This window comes from Cygnus olor, chromosome 3, assembly GCF_009769625.2.
Source record: "Cygnus olor isolate bCygOlo1 chromosome 3, bCygOlo1.pri.v2, whole genome shotgun sequence".
NCBI classification, from domain to species: domain Eukaryota; kingdom Metazoa; phylum Chordata; class Aves; order Anseriformes; family Anatidae; genus Cygnus; species Cygnus olor.
The window spans coordinates 114,219,650-114,245,668 of NC_049171.1; the positions used below are offsets into that span (position 1 = coordinate 114,219,650).

Here is a 26,019-nt window from a genome sequence, read left to right on the forward strand (position 1 = left end):
TAAAAGTTTAAATGAAGACTCAAATCTGCTGGAAGAAAATTGTTAAGAAAACAATCAGAATTCTGACTAACGTGACATAATTAACTTTTCAGCAGAGAACAGCCCCTTTGCACGAACCATGTCCTTTATTCTTACAGATCAGAGACTGAAAACCACGGCCTTCCCTGTGCCAACTGTCTCTTAGAATAAACTCCAGACCCTCCCCCTTCATCTCCACATACTTAATAATATTAATAGAGCATTAAAACATTAATGCTAGCAGACAAGGTCTTTCATAAAGCACATAAATGAATTCATTCACTCTAGCTCATTAGCTTAATCGTCAACCTTTTTACAATGTAACTGATTAACATTTTCATTGTTCTTCCTTGTTTTTCCTTAGACTTTTACTTCTTTGGGGATCAAAAGATCTCTGAATACATAAGCTCAACAAATATCTGTGCCCAACTGTACAATAGAAATCACTAAAAGATAGCTAAGTAAAGGCTTTCACAGCTCATACTTCAAAGGTACTGCAGGAAACAACCATTTAAGAACCATTTTTATTTGTATGTTTAACGCGATTATACACATTCATGAGTCCAACAAGATCTGCACTGTGACATTAAAGATACAGTACAATAACATTCAACATGAGGTACTTCATATTTATATATCTGTCCTTTATAAATAATGCTGTAAGCCTGCTAAGGTCAAACACTGCTTCAGCACAAATGAGTGCTGTGATCTGAAGTTAGCTGTATTTAATTACAAAAAAAAAAAAAAAGAGAAAAAAACTAAACAACAAAACAGTTCAGTGCAATATGGATGTAGAAATTAAAATGCTTACTTAAATACTATTTTAGATATGCAGAAAGTATATTACATTATACTCTCTATCACAGATTCCCATCACCAGGAAAATCAAACGTACAATTAGCAGAGGTGGCTGGGTACAGCTTAAGACAACCTAGGAAATTCTCTGCATTAACATTATGCTTACATGCCAGGTTGATGTTCTGCAAGCATCAGCCGTATCAATGTGTTCAAGCTCGGATACTACTGCTAAACTGACCAAATTCACACCTATTTAAGTGCCCTGATGTCTAAGGTGACTGGAAGTAGTCACCTTCTCATATGGCAGTACCTGTCAGCATCAAGCAGGGCTCAGAGTCAAGCTGCATTGTAGGCATCAAAAGGTGTTCTGTGGTCCTTTTATTTATTCATCCACATAAAAGGAAACAAAACAAAAAAACTTTACATGCAGCAGCTCCTAAAACCTGGAAAGGACTCAGAGGAATTAAGCTATAGGTAGCTTTGATCCTACTTTGTCAAAAAGATTTAACAAAACCAGCAAATAAAAATAATAGCTCATCTTCTACATGTTACAGCTATACAGTATTCTGATCTCCTATCTGTTCCAGCCACTGTAGCGGATAGCTTACCTTTAGTTGCAGATAAACAAAAAACAAGTGAGAACCAGAGTTTAGCTCTACCAGTGCAGTACTGATTTGTCCCACCAGCTGAGGCACCTGCTTTTTCCCCTGAACAACTCAGAATGCAGCTTGCTTCTGCAAGCAACTTGTTAGTCTGATAATCACTCGGAATGATTACATCTATGTCAACCTCTCACTGTAAGAAAACTTAATCAGCTGATTAGTGTCTTGCTCTGCTTCCAAATGTATTTAAGTAAACGGAACTGCTGCTCAAAACGTTGTCTACAAGTAGATGACCGTTACTTCTCAACAAGCTTAGATTCTTTTCTGCAGTCTCTTCAACTCTTCCTCCAGTCCATGCAACTGTATTCCTGTTTAATTTAGGCTGCACATCTAAATATAATTAACTAGGGATTTTTTTTAAATCTCTCTGGGAGTTTTCCATGGAGCATTCTGCTTAGATTTCACTAACAGTCTGGATTATGTACATCTGTTACAAAAAAAAAAAGCCAAAACGTTTTCTATGTATTTTGAGGGTATTTACATTTCAGAAAGAATGTTGCTTACACATACACACACACATATATGTATGTATGTATATAAAACATTAAACACTAAGATGGGTAAAAAGCATAGAACTTGTAAGCAGTTCTTCATCTGCCTCTTCATCAAGGCTCTCCTTTATTACCTAGAGGGAAGGGAAGAGCTGAGCTTTGGCCATAATGTATTTGATGTCTATACTCCTGTTTTCCTTACCTTGGATGGTGTTTTGGACACTGCAAAGATGTATTGGCACTTTATGACGGCCAAAGGCCAGGGTTTCAACTGTCAAGAAACACCTAAAAGTAATAGTATCGAACTGGTAAGAGATCATATGGGAAAACATTTTTATTAAAAAACTGACAAGAGAATATAGGGTTATGCTACATTAATGTGTTGATATAATATAACATTAACCTTGAGACTGTCCAGAGAATCATTTGGTCCTCTCATTTTCTTAAAACGTACACAACAAAAAGAACCCACTTCAGAGATGAAATAAGAATGACATACATTACAATAGGTAGTGTCCCTTTGAGATGCAACTGTCACAATGCAAGGGTGAAAGATTTTCTCATGTTTAAATAGTACCTGTATCTCTTATTTACACTGATTTCCTTCCCTGATAGAGTTGTGATCCCTAATGCTTTTCCAGAAATGATGCAGACATATGACAGGAAGCTTGAGAAAGAATTCAGATAAGGGAAAGGTTCCACACTGCATAATCCCCTGATTGATGTTTGACTATAGACAGTTGCAAGAGGTCCATCATTAGCACATTAGAGAAGACTTTCTCCTCCTGACTTTTATCTGATGATATAGGCTAACTGTAATATGATCACAGTTGGGAATCTTCTTGTCTTTGTCTAAATTCCACTGATAATGTATGGTTATAAAAAGAAGAAAGCTCATATTACAGGAAAAAAAAGTCCAAGTCAGGATTGGTACATTCTTTTGTTCCTCTACAATCTGTCTCTGTAACATTTAGGAGGAAGAAATAAGAACAAAACCAAAGCCAAACAGAACGGTCCTGCATTGAATTCTAGATATTAACCCCCATTTATTCAGCGTGGGTTCAAAGAAAATCTATTTAAATAGCAAATCAACTTCAATGTAGCAAAATTAGGTCATGGGAGTAGAGGCTTAAACCTGCATATACAATTTGAACATGTTCAAGTACTTCCTTGCCTTGTAGGTGGGTTTCCTAGAAGATGAACGCTGAGGGTAAGCTGCCAAGCCCAGACCCCTTCCTCACTGTAAACATGTCCATGCACTGCGGTCAGCATGCTGAGTGGCTTCCTGAAAGCTGCTCACTGTCTCCTCTTCCCCTGCAGCCATCCCAACAGCTGGCCACAGGAGAATCTCACAGGATAAAGGTATAAACCTATATTTTTTTTGGTTTACAACTGAAGCACTTCTTTCAGCTCCCATGATCAAAAGCAGCTCAGCTTATTGGAATCTCGTAAGTTTGAAGAGCAGACAGAAGAGAACTATAAAAAAAGGCTTTTCATTTTCTACCCCTATCTCCCCTAATAATTACAAGCAGAGAGGAGGAAACAGAGAAAGAAAACTGATCAATAAAGACAGCGTTTAGTGGAAGGAGTCCTAGAATCCATGAGATACAAGAGGGGGGCATCCTCTGGTGATTCACAGGTGCATCAAAGCAAGGATCAGCATCACCAGCAAACAGGCACCTCTCTCATAAAGCCTTTAACATTTGTGTGTTCCCAAAGAGCTTCCAGTTTAAAGTTGAATATTACATTTAAACTTTATCACCAACAATGCTACAAGTATAGCAAGCCGGTAACTTGCCCACAGCGTTTGTGACATATTATCTGTACTGATCATGTATCTGCAGACAGAAAGCTAAGCATCAGTAGGTCTGAACCAGGCAGGTTCTTCATAGGAAAATGCTTTGTCTCCACACACTTCCATTCAAGCATAAAATATCAGTTCGGGAATCTGCCCCCCCTGTACCCCAGTGCCATTTGTACTGTCCGAAGAGCACTGAAACTGAACAGTCACTTTCCCACACTGAACTTCTGTCATTCCTTCCTGTCCAAAGTAGCTGAGTTCGTTACCATCCAGAATCACGCTAGCTGTGTAGAAGGTGTCAGGCTCAATCTGCACTGGATATTCAAACCACACAGGAAAAGTGTTACTAGAACCATCTGAGAAATATTTACTCAAGTTCTGGCCTAGGATAACTCCTTGCCGTTTGAGTTCAATCTTGGCACTGTACTCTGCCGATCCACAGCTGGAGCCGTACAGCCCAAAGCCAGCAATGAACACTCTTTTATCAACAGCAAACTGGATGCTGTCACACCGGCCCCTGTAACGCCACTGGTTGCTGCGGTAAGCACAGGACTGGAAGCGGTGGCACCGCTGAGGAACGAGCCCTTTCCGGGGCTTGCTGACAAACTGCAACTCTGGCTTTTTGGCAGCTGTGTACCAAAGGAAGATATCATTGGTCTCGTTGAGGGTCAGAATCCCAGACTGAGCAGCGCCATTCGCAAAGTCGTCGAGTGCCATGGTGGGGATGCGAATCAAGTACAGAGCCTTCCCCAGGACTTTGCGCTTATTCTCTATGGTAGCCGTCAGCTCTTGTCGCTGACACTCCACTTCGGCCCAGTTCAGAGCCGCTTCGAAAACGACAATTTCTTTGGCATTCAGAGTCTCCCTTCGGAGAATGCTTTCAAGCGTCTGAAAATCAATGTCACAGAAGCCCTCAGACTTCAAAGCTAGCTCGGCTTGGGCATCAATCACTTCCCAACAGCGCTGGGTCAGGTCAGGTTCCTCGAACAGGCAGCTCTGGGAAAGCAGCACGCAGGCGTTCTTTGCGCTTAGACTTGTTTCTAGAAAGTTAACGCAGGCACGGGCAAGATGAGGGACGATGTACTTCTTGGCAGCATAAAGAGTGGCCAGTACGGTATCTGCAGCCAAATCAATTTCATCGCAATAGATGTATCTGAAAGGAAACACAAGCATGTAATGCTGCTGCTTAATGCACAAGGATCATTTGTCAGTAACACCTGAAAGTTACAAACAACGAATATTTAAATTGTTCCAAGTTAAAACTAAGCACTGCTTTTGGGGAACATTGATTAAATTCATAAGAAAAGTACCAGCTAAATTCACCACTCATGTAAGATGATGGGAGATAACATGCTTAAATCTAAGGTGAATAAAATTTCACATTTGGGGCACATGCTGTAAGACAATGGTTATGTTTCCAAAGCATGGTCCCCTCTCCAGCTCTGTTTTCCTTCTGTAGGTACTTTGGCTAATGACAGACTAACCTCCCCAAGAGGGAGCTCGTCAAGTACTGCCTTACTTGGCTAAGGCAATAGTCTGGAACAGGTGCTACAAACAGTACTCGGACTGGATGTCCCAAGATGGAGAACGATGATGATTCATTGAGGTATATATAAATACAAGAGCGAGAACAAGTTTATTGGTAATAACCAGCTGGTCTCTCAGAAGAGAAATGCTATCAAAGCATATCAGGTGCTACCCATCTTTGTAATTACTAGCATTTTAACAAGGCAATGAAACACACAGGAAAAGCAAAAGGCACAGAAAACTAATTTTCAGGTTTATTAATGCTTACAACATCCTAGCTCCACTAACACAGCATTTTGTTTCAGTCTCAGTGCATATGGAGAAAAAAAAGCTTTTTACTGCCATGATAGTGTCATGAAAGAGATGAAGGTGAAATTCTATTTATGTGACTAAACTGCTGGGATTCATTGCTTGGAGAAATGAAGCATTGTACAGTTTGTTCTTTTTAATATCTCATGCTTCAGGGACCCATTTGCAGCTAGTGAATGCAATGTGTTAAAACCATGTCAAATGCAATTTTACTCTTCACGGGGATAAGCAATTCTTGATGGTTATGGTTGATAAAAACATCTTCCTCCAGTGAAGTTAGAGTTGTATGCAACCCTGTACTAATTAATATGTTTTAGCTAGCAGGTTTCCCAACACAATGCATTTTTGGTACTACAGACCGTGCTTATCAAGGGGAACTAGTACCTACATAGTAGGTTGTTTGTAGTTGCAGATAGCTTTATTTGGATGGTTTGCAGGTTTAGGGTGATATCTTCCAAGCCACACCAAGAAAATGTGCTCAGAGTAGACTGACCAAACAATGTAATAAAATTTAAGAGGCTACAGAGAACAGAATACTCATACAGACATCTCCCTCCCCCCTTTTTTTAAAACACACCTTTATTACTTGGTTTCAACTGGGCTATTTGCAACAACAAGGGCTTAGGCCTTACGTCCTTAACTGTCCCAAAAAGCTTTCAGTTTGTTGGGTTTTATGATTCTCCTCTTTGCTCTCCAACACTTTTCTCCCTTCTATTACTTCTCATTGCCTGCTAGTACAGCAGAGAATGATGACATCTGTTTTAAATTGAAATAGTACAGAAGTTGCTAGTTTAATATTCATGAAAGCGAGGAACTAATATCACTGATTTACAACAGACACAGCGCAGATCAGCTGTCAGCAATATTCCACACTTCGCACTCTGCCAATGTACCTCGATTCTGGTTGACAATTACTGATATCCCAGTCTCAACCTATTCTTAAACAGAGGATTCTGCTAGACCATAGGGTTGATGGTTTAGTAACACATTCATTCTAGGTTAAAGTGAGACTGCAGTTCTAACTTCAACAGGCAATATTAAAGTAAGACATATGCATTAAAGACACCAACTCGGTGTGTCAGCAGGATTATGAATTTTAACAACCTCTTAACCCTATTTTTAAAACAATAGAGAACAGCAAAATCAATTTTAATTGGAGAATAATTACTATCTACCAGTCAATATTTCTTATATCTTGCAATACCTTGTCCGACGTTCACTGTAAGTAAACACACTATATAGTAAAACACGAAAAATATTTAAGAATTCACTGTCTAAGGAAAAAAAATAATATATATTCTTACAAAGATTATAATGGGTCCCTCCTGACTATGGGAAGGAGCATATGAAGGAGAAGACTGCTTTGGGATGGACAAAAAGTCTTTTCTTTCTTTAGCATCAGTATCATGAGCTTTATACCATCCGCTTCTCACAAAAATTGCAGGCAACACTCATGGGAAAGATTTCCTGGGGGGTGAGGAGCGAAGGGGGCCAAGGCTCCCCCAAGCTCCGCCCAGTGCAGCACATGCTCAGGATAGTGCAATGAGGGGAATGCTGCACTGCTGAGCAACATCCCTTCCCCATCCCTGCACCATCACGGCTGCAGGCAGCCCCAGCATTCGCAGACACTGGAGCACTCTGCAGGCTCAGACACACTGCATCAGTTAGCGCTAGGAAGGTTAGCTCAACATCCACAAAGACCACAAAAAGTTTGTGTGGTCTTCTGCTTTTTTAAGTAAAAGCTTACAGGGTGATGAATTTCGTGGTTCTGGCCATGCTCTCCAAGATATTTCCTGAAATTACCATGGGCTAAATAATTTGCCAAGACTTAGGTTATCAGTATTGACATTCTCTTTTCTAGGTTTGCTCTCTGAACATATTTTTTCATGACAATGATAAATTCAAAAAGCATTCAGTTTTTAGATGGCAAATCACATTTAGTCACAGCGATATAGATTTGCTGTTCAAAAAGAAAGTAGGACAGGACTCTGAGTATCTTGCATTTGTGCCTTGTAAAATTCTGCATGAAAGTAAAGCCCAAGTCTGAGCTCTGCAGAAAACACCTGCAAAAACAGAAAGGCCCAAAGCAGGGATCTGCAACGCACCTACCGATATAATGCCCTAACTTTGTCCTACGTTCCAGGTCTATGCAAAAGCTGTGACTTCAGCTTCTCCTTGCAGTTATTTGCACAGAATGATTCTGATGTTCAGAATAACCTATAAAAACCGGTACGCGACAAACTCTGTATGCAACTTTGACTGCTCCTCTACAGTGCCACGGAAACACAGAAGAAAAAAAAAGAATTCTTTCTGTAATCGCAAGCTAGCCAAAACAATCTATGGAATATAATAAATGGTTCGCTAGTGATTATACCATTACATGCAATAAACCCCACAGCATGTTAAAAGGATTACCATTGGATACTAACGTATAGTCTAAAGCTGTTACTAAAGCTGAAGGGAAAAATGCCTCAGAGGCACAGCAGTTCTGCAATTGGGAATTTCTCTTGAAAAATCAGAGTTTATAGATACATTCAAGGACAGCTCAGCAGGGAAACTGCTTCACTGTGTTCACTTGGAAACGATAGCATTTCTTATGCAGTTTGCAAGAAGAAATCAAAGACCTAGATAAATAATGATCATGTAAACTGACTTCTCACCCCCCACACACAGCTGGAGTAAAAACCACCCTATTCTTGTAAACAGCATTTTTAGCACTTTCCAGATGCATATATATAATAGATGAGGGGAAATTTAATTTTCAGTGCAATTTAATTTTCAGTAATTTATGGTCATTTTTCTAAGACAAGACAGACATGTAGCACATTTAAAAAAGAGCTGGAACTATGTTGATATACAAACATAGCAATTCTGATTTTTGTTTTTCTTTTTAACTTTTCACTTTGCTTGCAAAGTATAACAGTGCTGTTGTGTTGTTGTGTTTTTTTTTTTTTGTTGCTACAGCTGACAATTCCTTTTAGTAACTCCATTCCTTTGTGTAATATGTGGTGACAAATCAAATCAATAGGCATTACAGTATACAATGTGCCCAAAGATCCCCTGTCAAAGTCATTATTTATAACTGCCTACATTAGCCTAATATATGCGTGCCTGGAAGTAGAGGGGGAGACCAACATGAGGTAAAAGTTTGAAATACTTGAAACACAAAAAAAAGAATATTTTAAGCAATTGCTTTCGTTCTGTTTACACACAACTCTTAATACATTGCTAATGTCACAGTTCAAGTATGTGTACATCATAAACAAAAATATATCCAGCAGATGAATGATGCTTACTTCAGCATTGCGAGAAAAGCAGCAGGCTCAACATCTGGTATACGGATTTCATCTTTGTCCTCAGCAAGCTCTCCGTAAAACATCGCGTGGAATACCGAGCTCCCAACAGCCAGGACATACTGTTGAGAAAGGGAAATCTTATTTCATGCTTTAAGCCGAAAGCTCTGCCAACAAAAACAATGTGGGAGAGCCACTCTGAAGATACCAGGCTTCACTGACAGGCAATAGACACACTTCAATAAGAAATGGAGTCGAAGTTAAAAACAGAATTACACATTTTCCCCTTAGTTTTACTCTCATGAGCATATATGCATTAGCTACTGGAAAAAGCTCATATCCACTACAGAAGTTAACTATTTCTAGACAGTCTCAAGAGTAATATTAATCAACAGCATGAGCAGTATTCCTAACTTTACAATGACTGCCTCAGATACCACAAAAAAAAACAAGGGACAGCATTCCACTGCACGTAGCCTTTTAAAATACAGAACTAAGCCTGCCTCAGAAGAGCTGAGTCTCCCTTGCTACGTCCTGGCATAACCGTGTGAGCTCTCCTGCTATCCCCCGCACAAAAACTGATAATGCAGCTGTTGCTTACTTTGTGTCCTGGCAGCCGCTGGGTCCCACCTGGTGGCCCGACCACAAAATGAACATCTGCCATCAAGTCATTGTTGAACATCACTGCATTTCTACAAACATAGGCAGCGTGTTAATTTATGGTGCCTCGTAACTCCGCACTTGCCCCGGACTGAAGAAATCAAATTTCTTAACATGTTAAAGTTACACGATAATAGACTGAGAAACAGGTCGAACAGTTTTAAGCTACTTTACACATCAGTGCACAAGTGTACTGGGAAAAAGCAAAGCTGGGGAGGGGGGAGCAATAAAAAAAACCAAACTTACAAAAACTTTTCAAAAGGTGGCAATCAGTCAAGAGCATGTATCACTGAAAACCCCCACTAAGGTCTACAAGCAAATCTTTATGGGTATGCTGCAGCTTGCAGCAACACTTTAATTTACACAAACAGCTGCACTGTCTGGAAAAGAGCTATCAAAATAATTTCCATTAGCCAAATACATTTTTCACACACCATGGAAAAAAAAAAAAAGATAGAACAGTGTTTTACTCAGCTAATAAATAACTTAAAGTACACATTTTGTGACTTCTCACCACTCCATCCAAAACACAAAAATGAAGTGTCCTGAACTTACCTCTCTCTGATGGTTGGATAAAGTCCTTGCCAGTTTGGTGCAGGAATAGTGTTGTTGTTATTGAGATTTTGCTGGTGGTACTGCTGGACAGCAGTTGTATTAGTGTTGGCTGGTTTCTTTCGGGGAAAAATATCAGCAGCCATCTTCTTCTTCTTTTTGGTCTTCAAGGTAATGATTTCATAGCAAACTGGAGGCAATTTGCTGCTACTACTGCTGCTGCTGCTATTTCCCTTCTTAGAGCTCTTCTTGGACCTGTTCTTGACTGTCTCTGGAAGCATCAAGAAGAAGGTGAGACATTTCATGTTCTTTCCTTTCTCATCTACCATGAGTATACTTATCTGTACTGCTAGATAGCCTCACTAGCTAAGAACGTTAAAAAATGCACATGTAAGCTGTTAAACACAGGGCAGCAGAGCTGACAGTTTGTTTCTCTTCCAGCAAGGCAAGGTGACCTTTCCAGCACACCGACTAAGAAACTGCCTTTAAGTTTGATCCAGTACTCGAATTGTTAAACACATCCCCATCATTCCAGCCAGTTTTATTTCTTTCCAGGTCTCCTGACCGCGAGCCGCCCGAAGGCGCTGCGCCCTGCCGGGAGGGTAGGGCAGCAGCTTCCCGACGGAGGCTCCGCGGCGTGCTGTCGCACCGCTCGCCCGCTCAGCGAGCTCAACTCGTGCGATGGAGGGACCCGAAGAGAGTCGGTGTTGCAGCCCTGCAGATGGAGTCAGCCGGCGCTCGGAGCCAATGGCTGGAGTCACCGCCAGCGATTGGAGCCAGCCGCACAGTGACACCTATTGTAACGTGCGCGGTGCCAACATTAAAGCGACAGCAGTGGCGCTCCGCAGTTGAGACGCAGCGCTAAGGAAGGAAGGGACCGCCACGCACGGCCGCATAACTGCACGGCTGGCCAGGGGCAGGACAGGGAGCTTCTGCCCTCCTAGATGCTGCCTGGATTTTCACGGGGGAAGCAATGAAAAGTTGAAATCAGGTAGAGAGACGTATTTGAGCCTCAGTGTTTCTGTGGGAGCTCTTCCCACATGCAATTGCTATTAGCATGGCTCCCTATGCCCCTGGTATTCCCACAACCCCTCCTGTAACAGTTGTGCAGAAAGAGCTCGCTATAAATATCCGAGCCAAATTAAAGCAAATCAGCTAGCAGCGGAAAAGACGGCGATGCGGTTAAACAATCCCTTTCAGCGGAGTTTATACTCCAGTGTAACATGAATAGAGATGAGGTCACAGCTTCAGCTTTAACTCCTTATGTTTCTCGATAATGTAACGGCCTTTGACAGGGGTCTCAAATCACTAAGCAGCGTTAATTAGGCCAGCTTACACCAGACGTGGCTGCACCACATCAGAAGAAAACTTCTAGATGTGCAATCAGATTAAAGCAAATCAGAGTGAATATACTTAATCAATGTTTCAAAGCATTAAATGAAAGTCTGAACAATTTAGCGAGTCTCAGGCAGAAATTGTTCCTTGAGATGCAAACGCATCCTGATTTTATTAACACTTTCTGAAATAAACAGGATATAAGCTATGCCAACCAAACCATTTAAATAAGAAAGAAGACTAATTTTCAGTCATTAGCTTACTTAGAACTTAAATATAGAACAGATTTCCTTAATAGTAGGTCAAGTGTATAAAAATGGGAAAATATTGCCACTTAAAAAAAGGCAGAGAAGAAATACTCAGTATTAGGTGTCAACATTTCACACCTTAAAATACTGGCTGGGTTGATAATTCAAACATCATCCCAATGATTTTCAATTTTTAAAGAAAAAATCCTCTTTCCTCTTAATGCAAGCCTAGCCATATGTAGCTTTAACTAATTTTGCTGGACAAGAGTACAACATCAAAAGAAAAAAAAGAGCAAAAGTTGGTGGAGAATCAGTTGACCTTGCTGAAATCCCTGACAGTCTGCCACTGACTTACACTGAGGCACAGAAGTTACTCAGGCTGTTTATTGAAAATCCCATTGGGATTGCTTGAATCGCAGCTACGGCTCCATAACATGTAATCTCAGAACGTCTTTAAACCCAAGGACTGTAAAAACCTCAAGTGCAGATATTGCAAAGATTATCAGGTCTCCTGAAGAGATGCTCCACGTTAAGCACTAACTAAAACCATTGGCAGCGGCCATCCCAAGGCTTGGCTGCAGTGGTTTGATATTATTTCCAGACACACGTCTTTCTCCTCTGTCTGAAGCTCACAAGGAAAGATGCTTGTCCATGCTCAGCTGCTGCATTTCACAGCCCAGCATCTCAACGCAAAGCTACCTTCGCTGGTAATGTAAAAGGAGATGGCGGGTTATGGCTGCTGTGGCTGAAAAAACTGGGAGACATTCCTAAACAGATTAAGAGACAGGTGAAGCAATTTCCAAAGAAATATTTCCTAGCAAGCTTTCTTCCCCCCCTTTCTTATTCTCTCTCATTTTTCTTTTTGATCTGTGACAGATTCATTTGGGTCAGAAACTAACAATCTTAGCCGCGTTAAATTGTGGAAGTAAAAGAAGGGGTAAAAGGGAAAGAAACTCATCCCACAGATGGGATGTTTATAATTGCTCACAGTGGAGGATTTACAATGGGAACACAGCAAGTATTCTCAGCATAAAATGTGACCTTGTTGGGTTTGTGTAAGTTTTTTTTTTCCCCGCCTTACGTAAACTTCCGTCCCTTCTAGTTACAGTAATAACCTGTTTGCCATTGCACTGGGAAAAAAGTAAAAACCTTAGAGATACTGAATAGCCATGCATTCATCAGAAAATCTAGTGAAATTCAGCACTGCCATTGGCAGTAGGAGAAAGGTAACAGAGGTTAGGAGATTCATATGGGAGATTTGGTTTTAATTCCACAAATCCATTTCGCTTACTAACAAATACGAAAAAAATCGAGGTCCTCGTACACTTTTGCAAACTACTTTGCCAAACGAGTCCAAAGATTATACACATAGTAAAAAAGGTCACTGGGAGGCTGCAGAAGGGAAAGGGAATGACAGACAGACTCACTGGCTACCTCAGTTTGGGAAAGACTAGTGGTAAACGTGAACCAGTAGTCAGGCATACCTTTGACTTCTGTAAAACACAACACACATACTTACAGCATGTTGTGCTCTCATGGGGAAGGAAGAGAGGAAGAAGCTGCAGCTGAAGTATGTTCTGCCTGAACCCAAAAGTCAGACAGACCCCTAGTAGACAAGACAACATCTGTGTAAAAGGATAAAAATCCACCCCAGTAGGTAAAAAGCCCAACTGGCAGCTCTGTCAGTTCTTAAGTCCCCCATCAAAACCTGGTCTGCTGGAAATGGAAAATGTTGATGACTCCACAACTTTTTCATAGGAACTGCTGAGTTCTGTTATGACCCTTTTACAAGCTTTATACCACCTTCTACTGAACTTTATTAGCTCAGAACAAAGTGACATATACCAATTATTAGACCCATGTGAAGTGGGGAAAAAACGCGCAAAGAACTGGTGCTACTTGTACTCACTATTTTTTACTGTTTTGGCAACAACTTCCACATATTTTCCCATAAAAAAGTTTTCTTCTTTTATTATACATATACTGTTAATGACTTTACAAATCAATGTTAGCAATCAGTAAAAGCAAGCTATGAGCTTCTCCCTGTTGAAAGGCTAGTCATAGTCTCAAGTTCCAATCAGTCTGTTTCTGGTGAGAGGATCAAGGAAACTGATCTTCTCTTACCCAAAGATCTATCCATTTCCAAAAACTTGTTATGATGTTTTCCTTATTTTCTTCAGTAATTCACATTTTTCTTTATTAACAGAACTTCATAAATATAACTTCGAAAAAAAGGAAATTCATTCTTCAGACATATTAATATTTATAAGTAATCAAACCGGAAATATTAACTTCAAGGGTGTAGGCAATTCCATCCTTAAGTCTTAACACAAGTCTAACGAAAATCCTTCATGCCAGATGTGAGGAATTTAGCAAAAAACTATATTCTGAGGCTGAATCACAGAATCATTAGGGTTGGAAAAGACCTCCAAGATCATCTGGTCCAACCATCACCCTACTACCAATGTAACCCACTAAATCATGTCCCAAAGCACCAAGTCCAACCATGCATCAAGTTTAACCCTTCTTTCAAATTGGGAACAAGTTATAAACCCCTTGGAAATCAGCTCCTGGATAAAAATTCTTAAAAACAAACAAAAAAAAAAACCCTGAAGCATTAATTTTTAAGTTTAAATCCAAATGCATATAACATACCTGCAATCCCAGTTTCAATTATCCTCTAAGACCTCTAAGTAATATGCTTTGAAACCATTGTGAGGACTGGCACAGGAATCATATTGCCCAACTTTTGGTGCAATATATATATTATGTAATAATTGTGTGTATATATATATACACACACACACGCGATTATACCTTTCTAAAGGTAATTTACACTCAAGAAATCATTGAATTTCCAGGGTTGATGGGGGTACTCTTCCTCGCATTACATCAGTCTCTCCTTATGCAATAGCAAGCATACCAAAATTTTCTGTTTTTTCTTCTAATAGGTTGTACTTTTCCTGTATCACATATTTACAGCTCTGCTCTTCATGTAGAAATAGGAACTAGACAAATCCCTAAAAAACAAGATTTCATCAAAATTCCCAATGGTCTGCCGCAACCAGATCCTGAACTGAGGAATGAATTCCAAGTAGGCATTGAGAAAATGCATATATTTTTTTTTTGTAAAGTTGCCAAGTCTTTCCCTGGGCTGTTATTATGCCTACGCATTATTAAAATTCTTTGTTTAAATTCTGGATTCCCCAATGAAGCACGTTTCAGACGGTACATCTCTATTAACCAAAATAAATACACAGTGTTAATGTTTAACAAATCTACCTGTCCACTGCTACTTCTCATTTAATTTGACTTTTTACACACTATTTTTTAATCAGTGTTTAATTCTAAGATCAAATAAACAATAAAACCAAGAAAACCAACCCACACAACTGAAGAGCCTAATTCTGTTTACCTATTTATGAATTATTTAGTCACTTGGAAGAACCCTTCCCCATCACCATTCAAACCCTTCTGTTGGTAAAAATGCTCACTTGGAAAGGAGACTGATAGCTCTGCTCTTGACTTCCTCAAGTAAAAAACACATTACAATTGACAAAGTTTTCCAACCTCCTTGCTCTCTCCCAAGTTACTGTTTGGCAGCACTGAAGCTAACCAGGACTGGTAACTGTTTCTGACTGTTGCATGGAAAAGCTGGCCCTCAAGTCTTCCTCAGTAAGGTTTGCTAGGGTGAAAAGGAGACTAGAGCAGGAACAAAGATAAAATTATGAAGACTTTCAGAGAATAAGCTAAAATAAAGGGAAAAAAAAAAGGAGAGTGTGTTTCTTTCTCTGAAAAGCCAAGAACAGAATAGCATCAGAATAGAAAAGCATCTGGAACCAATGCTAGAAGCTAAATTGTGTTTTGCTATAGCTGGTATGCTATACTAGCAACATGCTTGTTGGCAAATATTCCTCCCAACTCTGCCTAGTGCTTATTATGGGATTTAAAGAATGAGGACTTAAACCCTTTGCATAATTCTATCCACAAATATAGCTTTTACATTTTTTTCCCTAACCGCCCTCAAATGCTTTAAAGGAAACAAAAGCAGGAAGACCTGAGCAGCCCAATCATCAGGCGAATACAAACTTTTATAAATCAGAAGTTTAAAGAATAAAATTGTCTTTTATTCTCCCATTATTCTGTTATTTGCTAGCATATAGGCTATATTTCTACACATCACTTCTTACTGGTCTCCCTGTCAAGACAACCTTAATCTTTCTAATGTCCTTTTTGTATCTGCAATTATTTTCATTACCCCTTTTTGATTTTTACAGCAATAGCCTTCTTGAGGCAAAGCAACCAAACCAAAACACTGTATTTAAGAATAAGAAAAAAAATTTACCCCTATATTTACTTCCTGATGCAATCCACTTTCTGTGTGAATTTTAATTGGCTCACCATAAACCTGTTCCAAAACCAAGTGCAACACTTTCTACTGTCATTTTTTTCTTGTTTAGCTGCCCAAAGTTTGCAATTTAACTGCAGTGAGAGGTTCAATAACTTAGTATTTACACCCAAAACACACTAATATAACAGAAAAAAGACTTCTTTACACTTTTGAGTTTTGCTTTTAAATTTAAAAGGTTTTGTTTCCAGCTGGATAAAAATATAGCTAGCATATTAAAGTGAGAAAGGAAAAAAATGTTTAAGTTTCCCCAGAATTTTCATTATCAATTCAATACTGTGTATGCCACACAAATGACATTCTATATAAACCATAACTGTATAAAGACTTATGTTTAAACAACCTACAGTGAACAACATATTTGATCCTGTTAGCGAATTATCATAGAAACATTCCCTTTTGTGCATATGAAAAGAAATTATGTGAAATGCTTCATCACAACACGAAATAAATGATCTTACCAGCCTGCTGAGACACATTTCCTAGCATCATAGTTTAGGAACTGCAAGTAGAAAATATCCCAGAGTAGAATTTGCAATTTATTTTATGAACATTCATTTGCTGCTTGATAGTTCAACGTAAAAACAAGAATTATAAATAAATGTGTGAGATGAGAAAACCTTCAACATAAAAATGAAAAATTCTATCCGAGGTTACAGGACATAAACTGTTCTTCTAATAATTTAAAAGCAACAAATTACACATTTCTTCCCCATCACTACTGCCTAAGCTTGCCCATTTCATTGCATGTTTTTTTCCTCATGACAAATTGTGGGGCCAAAAATAAGTTCTTTCTTAGTGGCTGCCTCTTTTGTGTGTGTATGTTTCTAAACATATGGCAAACCTGAAAGCATTCAGCCCTTTCCTAAGACAGAGGTCAACTTTAATTCTATTCTGCCTCTTATCAAAACTGACTTACAAAGGCAAGATCAGATAGCTCAGGAAATTGGTAATGAGATACAGTGGTTTTCATCTCTAGGTCACTAATTCTAAATTGACCGAGGTCAACAGTAATCAAAAGTCATTAGCATTTAATGATCATTCAGTGCCCTGTGAGAAAGAAGCTCGTGATCTTAGTGCACTTTAGAGAAACCACCACTACAATTAGTACACATGCTGGCTATTTCAACGGGGAGATTGGGATCGGATGTCTAGAGACAGGACTTCCCTTCCTATCTCACAGGCAGATCTCCCTTATGTAGACAAACCTTTATACTAATTTTAACTTTGTTCAGAAACTACTTTTTTTTAAAACTGAACAGTTAAGTTAATACAGAATCTACAAAGGGCAGGTAGAAAGATGACTGCTCCTGTTCCCTTACATCAGTGGTTCCCAGATGTCTTTGTTCTCCTACACACAGATCAGTAAGTCTGCAAAATGATAGACAACTCGTCAGTGAGTCCTCACTTTTGAGAGCTGATGGCACTACAGGAGTATCCACCCCATGAACAACCACAGGAGGAACGTGATCCAGTTGAATGTGTTAGCGTAGAATTCAAGGACTACATTTTCACATGCAGATCACCTGTTTTCATGTGAAACCACACTGTGGAAGTACCCTGTGGGACATAAGAGGGAGGAGGATATTGCCAAGACCCACACAGTAACTGTTCTGCAGCCTGCAACCTTCAGTCTCCTGAGATCGCCATGCTCTGAAGTGCTTCAAGTTCACAACTGAGCGAGGTTAAGAAAAACAGAGGAGACTTGAAACGTTAGGTGTTGTAACAAACACCATGAGGGTCTGCCATCATGAAACTACATCAATCCGTTGGACTCGAAGCTTCACCAGACACAAAATAGCTGGCTTAGAAACCCCAAGCAGATCAGTAACTGGGCACACTAGTAGAAGAGCACACCTGGAACCATCCAGAAGTAGTATTTTGAATGAGTCAAAAACGGGGAAAAATTGGTATAGCTTCTTGTTTCCAATGCATTTTAACTAACGAAAGAGAAGGACTATCCCAGTTATTGGGAGAGGAACAGATTAGTCCCTTATCAAAGCAAGTATGTGATAAGAAATGCATTCTCAAACACAGTGGCTCTCATTTCTCAAAAGTGGGTCTCAAAACCCAAGAATAAACACTATTGGATTTTTTTTTAAATTGTTTAATAACCCCAATTTTCAGGTATTAGGGACCGATCACTGCTAACTTGAGCTGTGTCCAAATATTTCAAGGAACAGAACCAAACACTGCATCCATCAGACTGCACTGCACTGAACTAACCTTCTTTGGCCACACGTCAGCAGCTGTGGATCTTGTTACTTGCCCTTAGCTTTGTTTCCAGACTTGCCCAGCACGTGCAGGTTCTGTTTGGATTTATAATGGTGATTCCACAGGGGAATAAAAACATTGACAAAGTTTTATCAGATCAACTGTTCTACAAAATCAGATATACTTTCCTCTGCTGCAAGTACTTCAGCCACACTTGCCTATTAATTCAGTCATGCTTTAGCATTTTTATTAATTTCTCCTCCTCTTTACAAGTAAATGGCAGCTACTTTGCAGTAATAAAGTTTTGAAAGGTGGACATGTATATACTCAAATTCTGGTTTCAGGTTATATTTTTAAGCATCAAGACATATTTGTGTAGCAATGTTAGGGCATCCTAAGTGCTTACTCTCCTTCATGATAATGCCGTCTTACTAACCCTGTGACATCTCAGAATTGTAGAACAGGAAAAAAAAAATGAAGAAAGAGGAAGTAATCAAACATAAGAGCATAAAGGTATTTTAAGGGATTGTATTATGCACATGTACGTAAGTTTTATGTATTATAAAACTTCCGTAGTATGAAAGCCTTTACTTTTTCTTCGTATATATGCAGCTAGCTGTATCACCTTGGTCTGACAGTCAAAACAGCACTAAGAAATCAAATGCACCCAGGTGTACTTTGTACACCTTTATATGTGCATTACACTACCCTAACGTCACGTGGCATTCATGTGAGCTACGTGCCTCAACAGAAACCAAGCAAGCTGTCTAACAGGGCAGGGATTTCTTTCACCTGAGTTAAACTGTATGCTGAGGACTCTGAAGTAAGGCAAAACAGTCCAGCAAAGGAGCAGCGTACATGTTTCTGCTGTAAATAACAAGCAGCTTGCCTCAGCTCCTCCCCAGCTGTAAAGAGTATGGCTTGTGCTACGTAAGCAAGGTGACACACTGAAAGCAGCGTGTGGCACATTAGGGATTAGATTTTAAAGGGATTTTGTTCCATCAACTCTTATAAGCCTACATATAAAATCCCACAGCTACCAGGTGCAAGCAAACGTGCTGCCTGACTGAAGAGTTACTTTCTTCTCATGCTCTCAGAAAATCCTTGCAACCAAGCAAGCTTTGAGCAAAATAGGAGGCAGCAAAGCTATAATTCTAGAAAACGTCATTTTCTGAAGTAAAATGACTCCTTTAAGTTCTTCAGATCGTGAAGAGAAACTGCAGCTAGGGTGGACACAAAGTGTAACCTGGCACATGAATATCCATCCTGTCACAGGCATATGTTATCAGCAAGTCATTCAGAAGTGTACTCAAGTGGTACATGATCCTCTGGTAGACTGAAATATTTATTCAGGATGCCAGGTAACATGATGCAGGTAACAGGGTTGGACAAGAAGGTTTCACAAGGTGCCTTCCAAACCTGTTTTCTGTGATTTTACACCCTGTGTACCCAGGATGGCCAGCAGATGTTCACAGATCACCCGTCTGCCCATCAGTGTTTTAAATAGCAAGCACTTCACAGACGTTGCCCTCACTTGGTCTTTTTACTCCAGCATGCTTAGTTAGCAAACTCAGATGGGCTGGTAGGATCACAAAAGAGATGAGCCAGGCCAGAAAAGCAGAAAGTGCACAAATACAAATGAAGTGACCTTTTACCTAAGCTTTCCCCCAGCTTTCTGACATGCATACATATAAGGCACTTCAGAATTAAGGCACAGGACCGGAATTCAACTTTACAGAATAAATCAGAACCGAATAAAACCTGCACTGCACAAAGCTTTTAATCTTTTCCTTACAAGATTGCCATCTCTTATTTCCATATTTTGCCTTATCCAGCAGCTCCTTGAAAGGAAAACTGTTGCTTAATGGGGCTTGCCTGCCAGCTCAGGTATCTAAATACTTCTGTAAAACAAATCAACAGCCTGAAAAGTTTTCAGCTAGTAGAGAGAATATCACAGGAGAACTACCTTAAGTGACTCAACAATGCTAATGCTGGGCATGAATGACGTCTCGCTGCATAACTAGTTGTTTGCACAACTTCACAAAAGAGATGAAGACCTAAATTTCTTCTGACAGCATAATGCACAGCCTATCAGCAGCAGACCTCTGCTTTAACCAAACCTACCCTAGCCCTAAAGTTATCAACATAACACCCATTTAGTAACTTTAGAAAAAAAAAAACTATCACGCAGTCTAAGTAGCAAGAATACATGCTATAACAAAAAAAAAAAAAAAAAAAAACACTACTGCAAGTTGTATCCTTTTCCTCAGCCTTACAAGGCAAGCTAGAGGAATTCCGGATGGCTTCTGAAAGGTGTTTCCTCCAGGGCAGAGCTGAGGATCACTGGAGGGGAAATACGAGGAAAGTTACCGTGTATTATGTTGCAGCATACTTACTGTGAGGGATTTAAAAAAGAAAAAAAAAAAGAAGTACTGCACTCTACTTTTGATTTTGGCAATCCTACAGAACTTACTGCAAATGAATAAGGTCCTAAGATATTTAATTTGCGAAGTTAAATAGCCTAATTACGCCAAGATACAACACATTATGACATACTGCACTTCCTTTCTGCAGGAAACGATGAGACCAGAATAAAAATACCAAAATAAAAACTATTTTAAGCCTGATTCAAGCATGGAACAGTTACAGTTGACTCCAATACAATGCTGTACACGTACAGCCCAACACCACCTTCCTCTGCAAACGCTAAACAAAAAGTGTTGGACAGAGATTAAACCCTGGAAAGAAAGTGTTGCAAAGACCAGTACCAGCACAGAAAACTGATACCAGAGCCTTTCAGACATAACACAGGTAGCCTTTGTTGTTTTAAGCGGGCATGCTTGTAATCCTGTTAGTTACACTGAAATATCCTAACTTCAAACTTTTCCCCCCTTCAGGGGAGCACAACCCTCAATCCCCGATTTCTAAACACCTCACCTTTGAGGAAACAATCCAGGCAGACGAGTTTACAAACTCCACCTGAAATTTACCACCACTGACTTTCTCAGACCAAAAACTTGCAGAAACACCAGGCGCTGGGCTTTGGGGGAACACATGGACACTGGGCCAACAGGGAAAGGGGAAGGGAAAGAGCATTTTGGTCAAACTGGGCACTGCCACCAACCTCTCCTCTGCAAGTTTTATTTAATGGAGAGTTAAGCGAGTTTTGCTTAAAAAATCATAAAAAATCACTATTTCAAGCAGAAGAAAAAAGGAAAATGAAGGAGAGAAAGCAACTTTTGGGTTCACCCCACTGTGAAGCGTTTCCCCAGAAGCAGCTGAGAGCCCCCCCCCGTTCACCCCCACCCCCCTCCCACACACACCCTGGGGCCCAAAACCAACCCCCAACCCCCCCCAGAGAGCTGCACAGGGACCCCCGCGGCGCTCCCAGTGCCACACCACAAGGGTCTCCCCGCTTCGAGCCCCCCAAGTTTCACCCCCCACACCCGGCGACGCTCAGGTGCGGCCGCTCCGCTCCTACCCCTCCCGGGGCCCTGCGGCCCCTGCCCTGCCCCCGGGGCCCGGCCCGGCCCCCTCAGCGCCACCGCCCCCCGGCACCGCCCGGTACCGGCCGTGACCCCCCCCGCCCCGGCCCCGCCACCCCGACCGACCTGAGGCGCTCCCGGCGCGGCCCCTCGCAGCGCCACGCGCGGCCCCGCCTCGGGAACGCGCCCGCCCGCCCCGCGCGCACGCGCACGCCGCACACGCTCCCCCCCCCCCCCCCCCTTTCCCTCACAACTCCATGGCGGGCTGAGGGGGAGGCAGGGCGAGGTAGGCGCCTCTGGTGGCTTTAACTTGACAAAAGTAGCAAGTGAACACACAAAATTGACAGAAATAGTAAATTTTTTTTTTTTTAAAAAAACAAAACACACGTGAAAGTACCCCGCTGCGGGGTTAGGGAGTCTCAAAAACGCTGGTTTTACCATAGGGCACCAGCCCCACCTCAGAGATGAATAAACGTGAGGGGCCGGAGGGCTGCAACCCTCCGTGGGTGCCCTAACATGGCAGCCTAGCATGGCCTTGGGCCCAAACCACCGCCAAGCCCCCAAGCCCCTTCAGAAACACGTAGCCGCATTGCCGGGGTCAGCAGCCAGGCTTATCCAGGATTTCATAAATACAGGGCTCCTCATACCGCTGCTCTACCAGGCCACAAGGGAAATTAAGATGTATTGCTGGCGTTTAGTTTTAAAAGCCTAACAAAAGGCTTTATTTCAAGCTTTAGTGTTGTTTACCCCACCCCAATGAAACAATTATTTCTGGAATCAGCATTGTGCTCCAGCTTTGGTCCCTCATGTACATTCATTTACCTACATTATAGATGTTATTTCAACAGATACCTTTGCAAAGTGAAATTAGGCGTATCTGTGGATAATCAGTGCTTCGCTTTCCCTGTTTTAATATTGTAGCTATTAAAATAGATAAGAAGCTACCCAGCAGCAGTAGCAACCATATATGTATATACTTTATAGCTCTTATGGTTTTTACCAATAGAGTACATGCTTTAAATTATAGCGTGCAAACAATGATTTAATTGGGACTTGGGAAGCTAATGAAAATATTCATTGTCTAAACTGAATTTAAACAGCAGGGTTAGGCCTAGATAACCACTGATTTTCCATCCTGTTTTCAGAGGGAAGGGAAAAGTCCCTTTTGCAGCTCAGGTAATTGAGTCAGGCAAGTGGCAGAGAGAAGCCCTGTTCTCCAGTTCAGAGAAAGGCTTTGTTTCACAACCTGAATTTGTGATCCCATAGTGGAAGTGTGCTCTGGCCATGGAGTCATTCATTACATTCACCTGATTCACATCTCCTCTTTTAAAAACACAGAGGACACTACAGACCAGGGCTAAACTCACTCTTGCCTTGGTGCCCTAGAAATAGCGAAGGCCTACTAGAGCTTGGTCATGGCTTGGTGGTAAACCAAGGGGGTACAACACACACTGGCAGCGTGCAGGCCTGCCAGCTGCTGAAGTGCAACTGTTTGATTGCTTTTGGATGCTTCCCATTTTCAGGTTATACGTTGTATGGATCATATTCCCAGTTTCAGTTCCCCAGGACAGTCTGAAGGTTACTCGGTGTTCACAGATGGCTTTCAGATGGAGAAAGTCACTGAGTAGTCCCTAAATGAAGTGCTCCTTCCAGTAACACTAGTTTTACTTTTGGGGCCCTCACAGCTCTTGGGGGTTTCTAGCCCTGGTGGGGCTGGGTGTTGATGTCCCCCTCTCCTCGTGTTGAAGATGTTGCACCCATAGCCCAAGAGCAGCTGCAGTGAAGGTTTTTGGGCTGCTCCGTTATAGCTTTGGGGTCTTGTCTGCTCTCATCCAGGTTTCCAGGCAAGCTCCAGTACTGCCAAGAAAGGTAAAGCTGTGCATGGGAGAGCTGAAGTATTTTCGTCAGTATTTACAAAGCCATTTAACTGGGATGGGTTCTGCTACATAGTGGTGGTAGGAAAATGGAACCAAATATTTGTGTTGAGTCACATTCAGACTTGTCTGTTCTTTCATGTCACAGGCATATTTTCCAGGTATTAAGCAGCACTTTCCAAAGACGCTAAATTGAAGAGGCATTTTAAAATGTTCATTTTCCAGTTCAGCTTGCATGCTGGGGAGGTTTTCCCAAGTGCTGCAAAGTACAATTACAATTTCTCCAAAAGCATCATCCCACCAGGTGCTTTGCTAGTGCTCACCATTCCCCCACCCTATGTCTCCCCTCTTAAAGCTGCCCTGAGTCTCTCCACACAGCTTCCTGGAAAGGTTATCATCTTATACTTAATAGGGGGAGAAAAGAGAGCACAAGAGATTTACCGCAAGTGGAAGCCATTACTAGAGCAGTTATCAAATGAAAGAACAATATAATAATGTCTAGCCATAAAAATATGAAGAACTGCCTGTCAGAGGCAGACACCTGACTTGTAAAATTAACTTCTGCAGCTGCTGCTAGCTCTTTTTGGCAGTCAGGACAAGGCCCTTGCAGCACAGGGTGAAACCCCCAGGGGTTTTGCAGATATTCAGGCTAGAAATTGGGCGCCCGAGCCAGGAGCAGTTGGAGGGAGACGCACTAGCAGCTTTCCTAGAGCCAAGGATGTGAACAAAACCGAGCCAGCGGAGCTCATCCCCATCCTGCCATCCCCAGTGCAGTGCCATGTCCCCTGCATTTATTTAGGCATCAGATGCCTCCAAAATCTACTCTGTGTTATCTACAGCAGCTCATTGAGGCTGGTGACCCTGATTTTTGGGTTAATTATTAACTCACTAAGAGCAGAGGGTGTTGAATTTTGTCTGCCCTTTAACCCATAAGGTCAGGACACGCAGGCTATGGAGCTACAGCCAGAAGACCATGATTTCCAGTCTAGCATGCAGGCACATACAGTTTTCCTCATCTCTCCCAGTTCTGCCCTCCACCAAAGATTTGGGGCAGGAACTCCTTTAGGATTAAGCAAATTGCTATCAGCCTTTCCAAAAGGAAAATACATGGACTAGTAGATATGGGTGTCCATTGCAGAGCAGGTATTCATTTGTCATCACCTGCTAAGATAATAACAGAGAGGTAAATGCACAGAAATACCAGAACCCTCAGCGTGAGTTATGGCCTTAATCCAGAGGAAGATGACTTGCACTCAGGCTGCTTTAATATCTTGTAATTTCAGCTTGCTCAAGAGCCGTATGGGATAAAGGGTAGCCTCCATGGAGCAGCCATACCTTGTTTTAGAATTGTTATTTGCAAGCCTGGAAAAAAGCAGCAGCTTGTTTTCTCCCCTTCGTCAGCTTCCCCTGCAGCCACACCAACTGCTGCCACCACTCTCAAACTATGTCGCACCAAATTTAGCAGCTGGGCAGGTGACCAGGATGTCCCTGACTGATAAATGTTCATCAGGCACTGGCTATGCAGGCTCTGCATGCCTTCTACCACAGCACACACATCGTTTGCTTGCAAGATATCTAATGGGGAGCATCAAACACTGCCTTACGCTGTCCCACCCATGGCACAGGTCTCATAATTCCTGATTTTACCCATAAGGAGCAGGTTGGTCCAGCACCCTACACACCTGTAGGATCAGCTGTGGGTTCAGCTACCACCCTGCTGAAAAGGGACCACATAAAGGCTTAGAAAAGAGGCTGCTGAAACTTTCTCCTCCCTTGGACATTGTGGAAAGAAAAGATTTTTACAAGCAACCTGAAGAGTTTTTGACTCCTTTCTGACAGCCAACATCACCAGCACACAGACATCACACCTCAGCCCTTTCCCCACTAAAATCACTTACTTTTAGCGGCACAGTCACTTCTCACACCTCCTTTCCTCTCAGCCAGCTGTGTCGTCTGTCACCAAGTTACACCAGAAACCACCTCCAAGTCTCCCTTTCAAGGGCTCAACTTCCTTCTGCGGCCTTTTATAGCTCCAGCACCCCATCATTAGGCCCCAGGTGCAACAGTCCCAGGTGCCTTTAACCCTTCCTCATCTGTCTCAGGAGGGCAATCATATTTCTTTCTGACCAGAGTGGTGGTTATACGTGTTTTTTTTTTTCCTAACAGGGTTGTCCATCAAAAAAGGCAAAGATGCAAAATGAGGTTTTCCAGATAAAGGTAGTAGTGATGAGATGTGGCTGTGGCAGGCAGGTGGTTTTGGCGCTGTGCAGGGATGGGAAGTGCTTGTTAAGATGAGGAAATAAATTGTCCTTCTTCAGCTGTATCAAGCACTTGTGCTTTTGTG

The 26,019-nt window shown here is 41.4% G+C and overlaps 1 protein-coding gene across 6 annotated transcripts; it reads right to left on the reverse strand.

The window, feature by feature from the left end:
• Positions 1–517: 517 nt before the first annotated feature.
• BTBD3 (BTB domain containing 3) lies at positions 518–25,671 on the reverse strand. Of its 6 annotated transcripts, none has more exons than XM_040552392.1 (5): positions 25,574–25,671; positions 10,115–10,382; positions 9,501–9,591; positions 8,903–9,021; positions 520–4,923 (listed from the first exon to the last, which is right to left on the reverse strand). In XM_040552392.1, the coding sequence occupies exons 2-5, from the start codon at positions 10,255–10,257 to the stop codon at positions 3,891–3,893; spliced, it is 1,386 nt and encodes a 461-aa protein (XP_040408326.1). In that variant the 5' UTR covers positions 10,258–10,382; positions 25,574–25,671; the 3' UTR covers positions 520–3,890. The 6 variants fall into 6 exon arrangements, with proteins under 6 accessions (XP_040408330.1, XP_040408326.1, XP_040408325.1 ...); XM_040552391.1 differs by lacking the exon at positions 25,574–25,671 and adding an exon at positions 21,928–21,991; XM_040552394.1 differs by lacking the exon at positions 25,574–25,671 and adding an exon at positions 21,254–21,527.
• Positions 25,672–26,019: the final 348 nt, after the last annotated feature.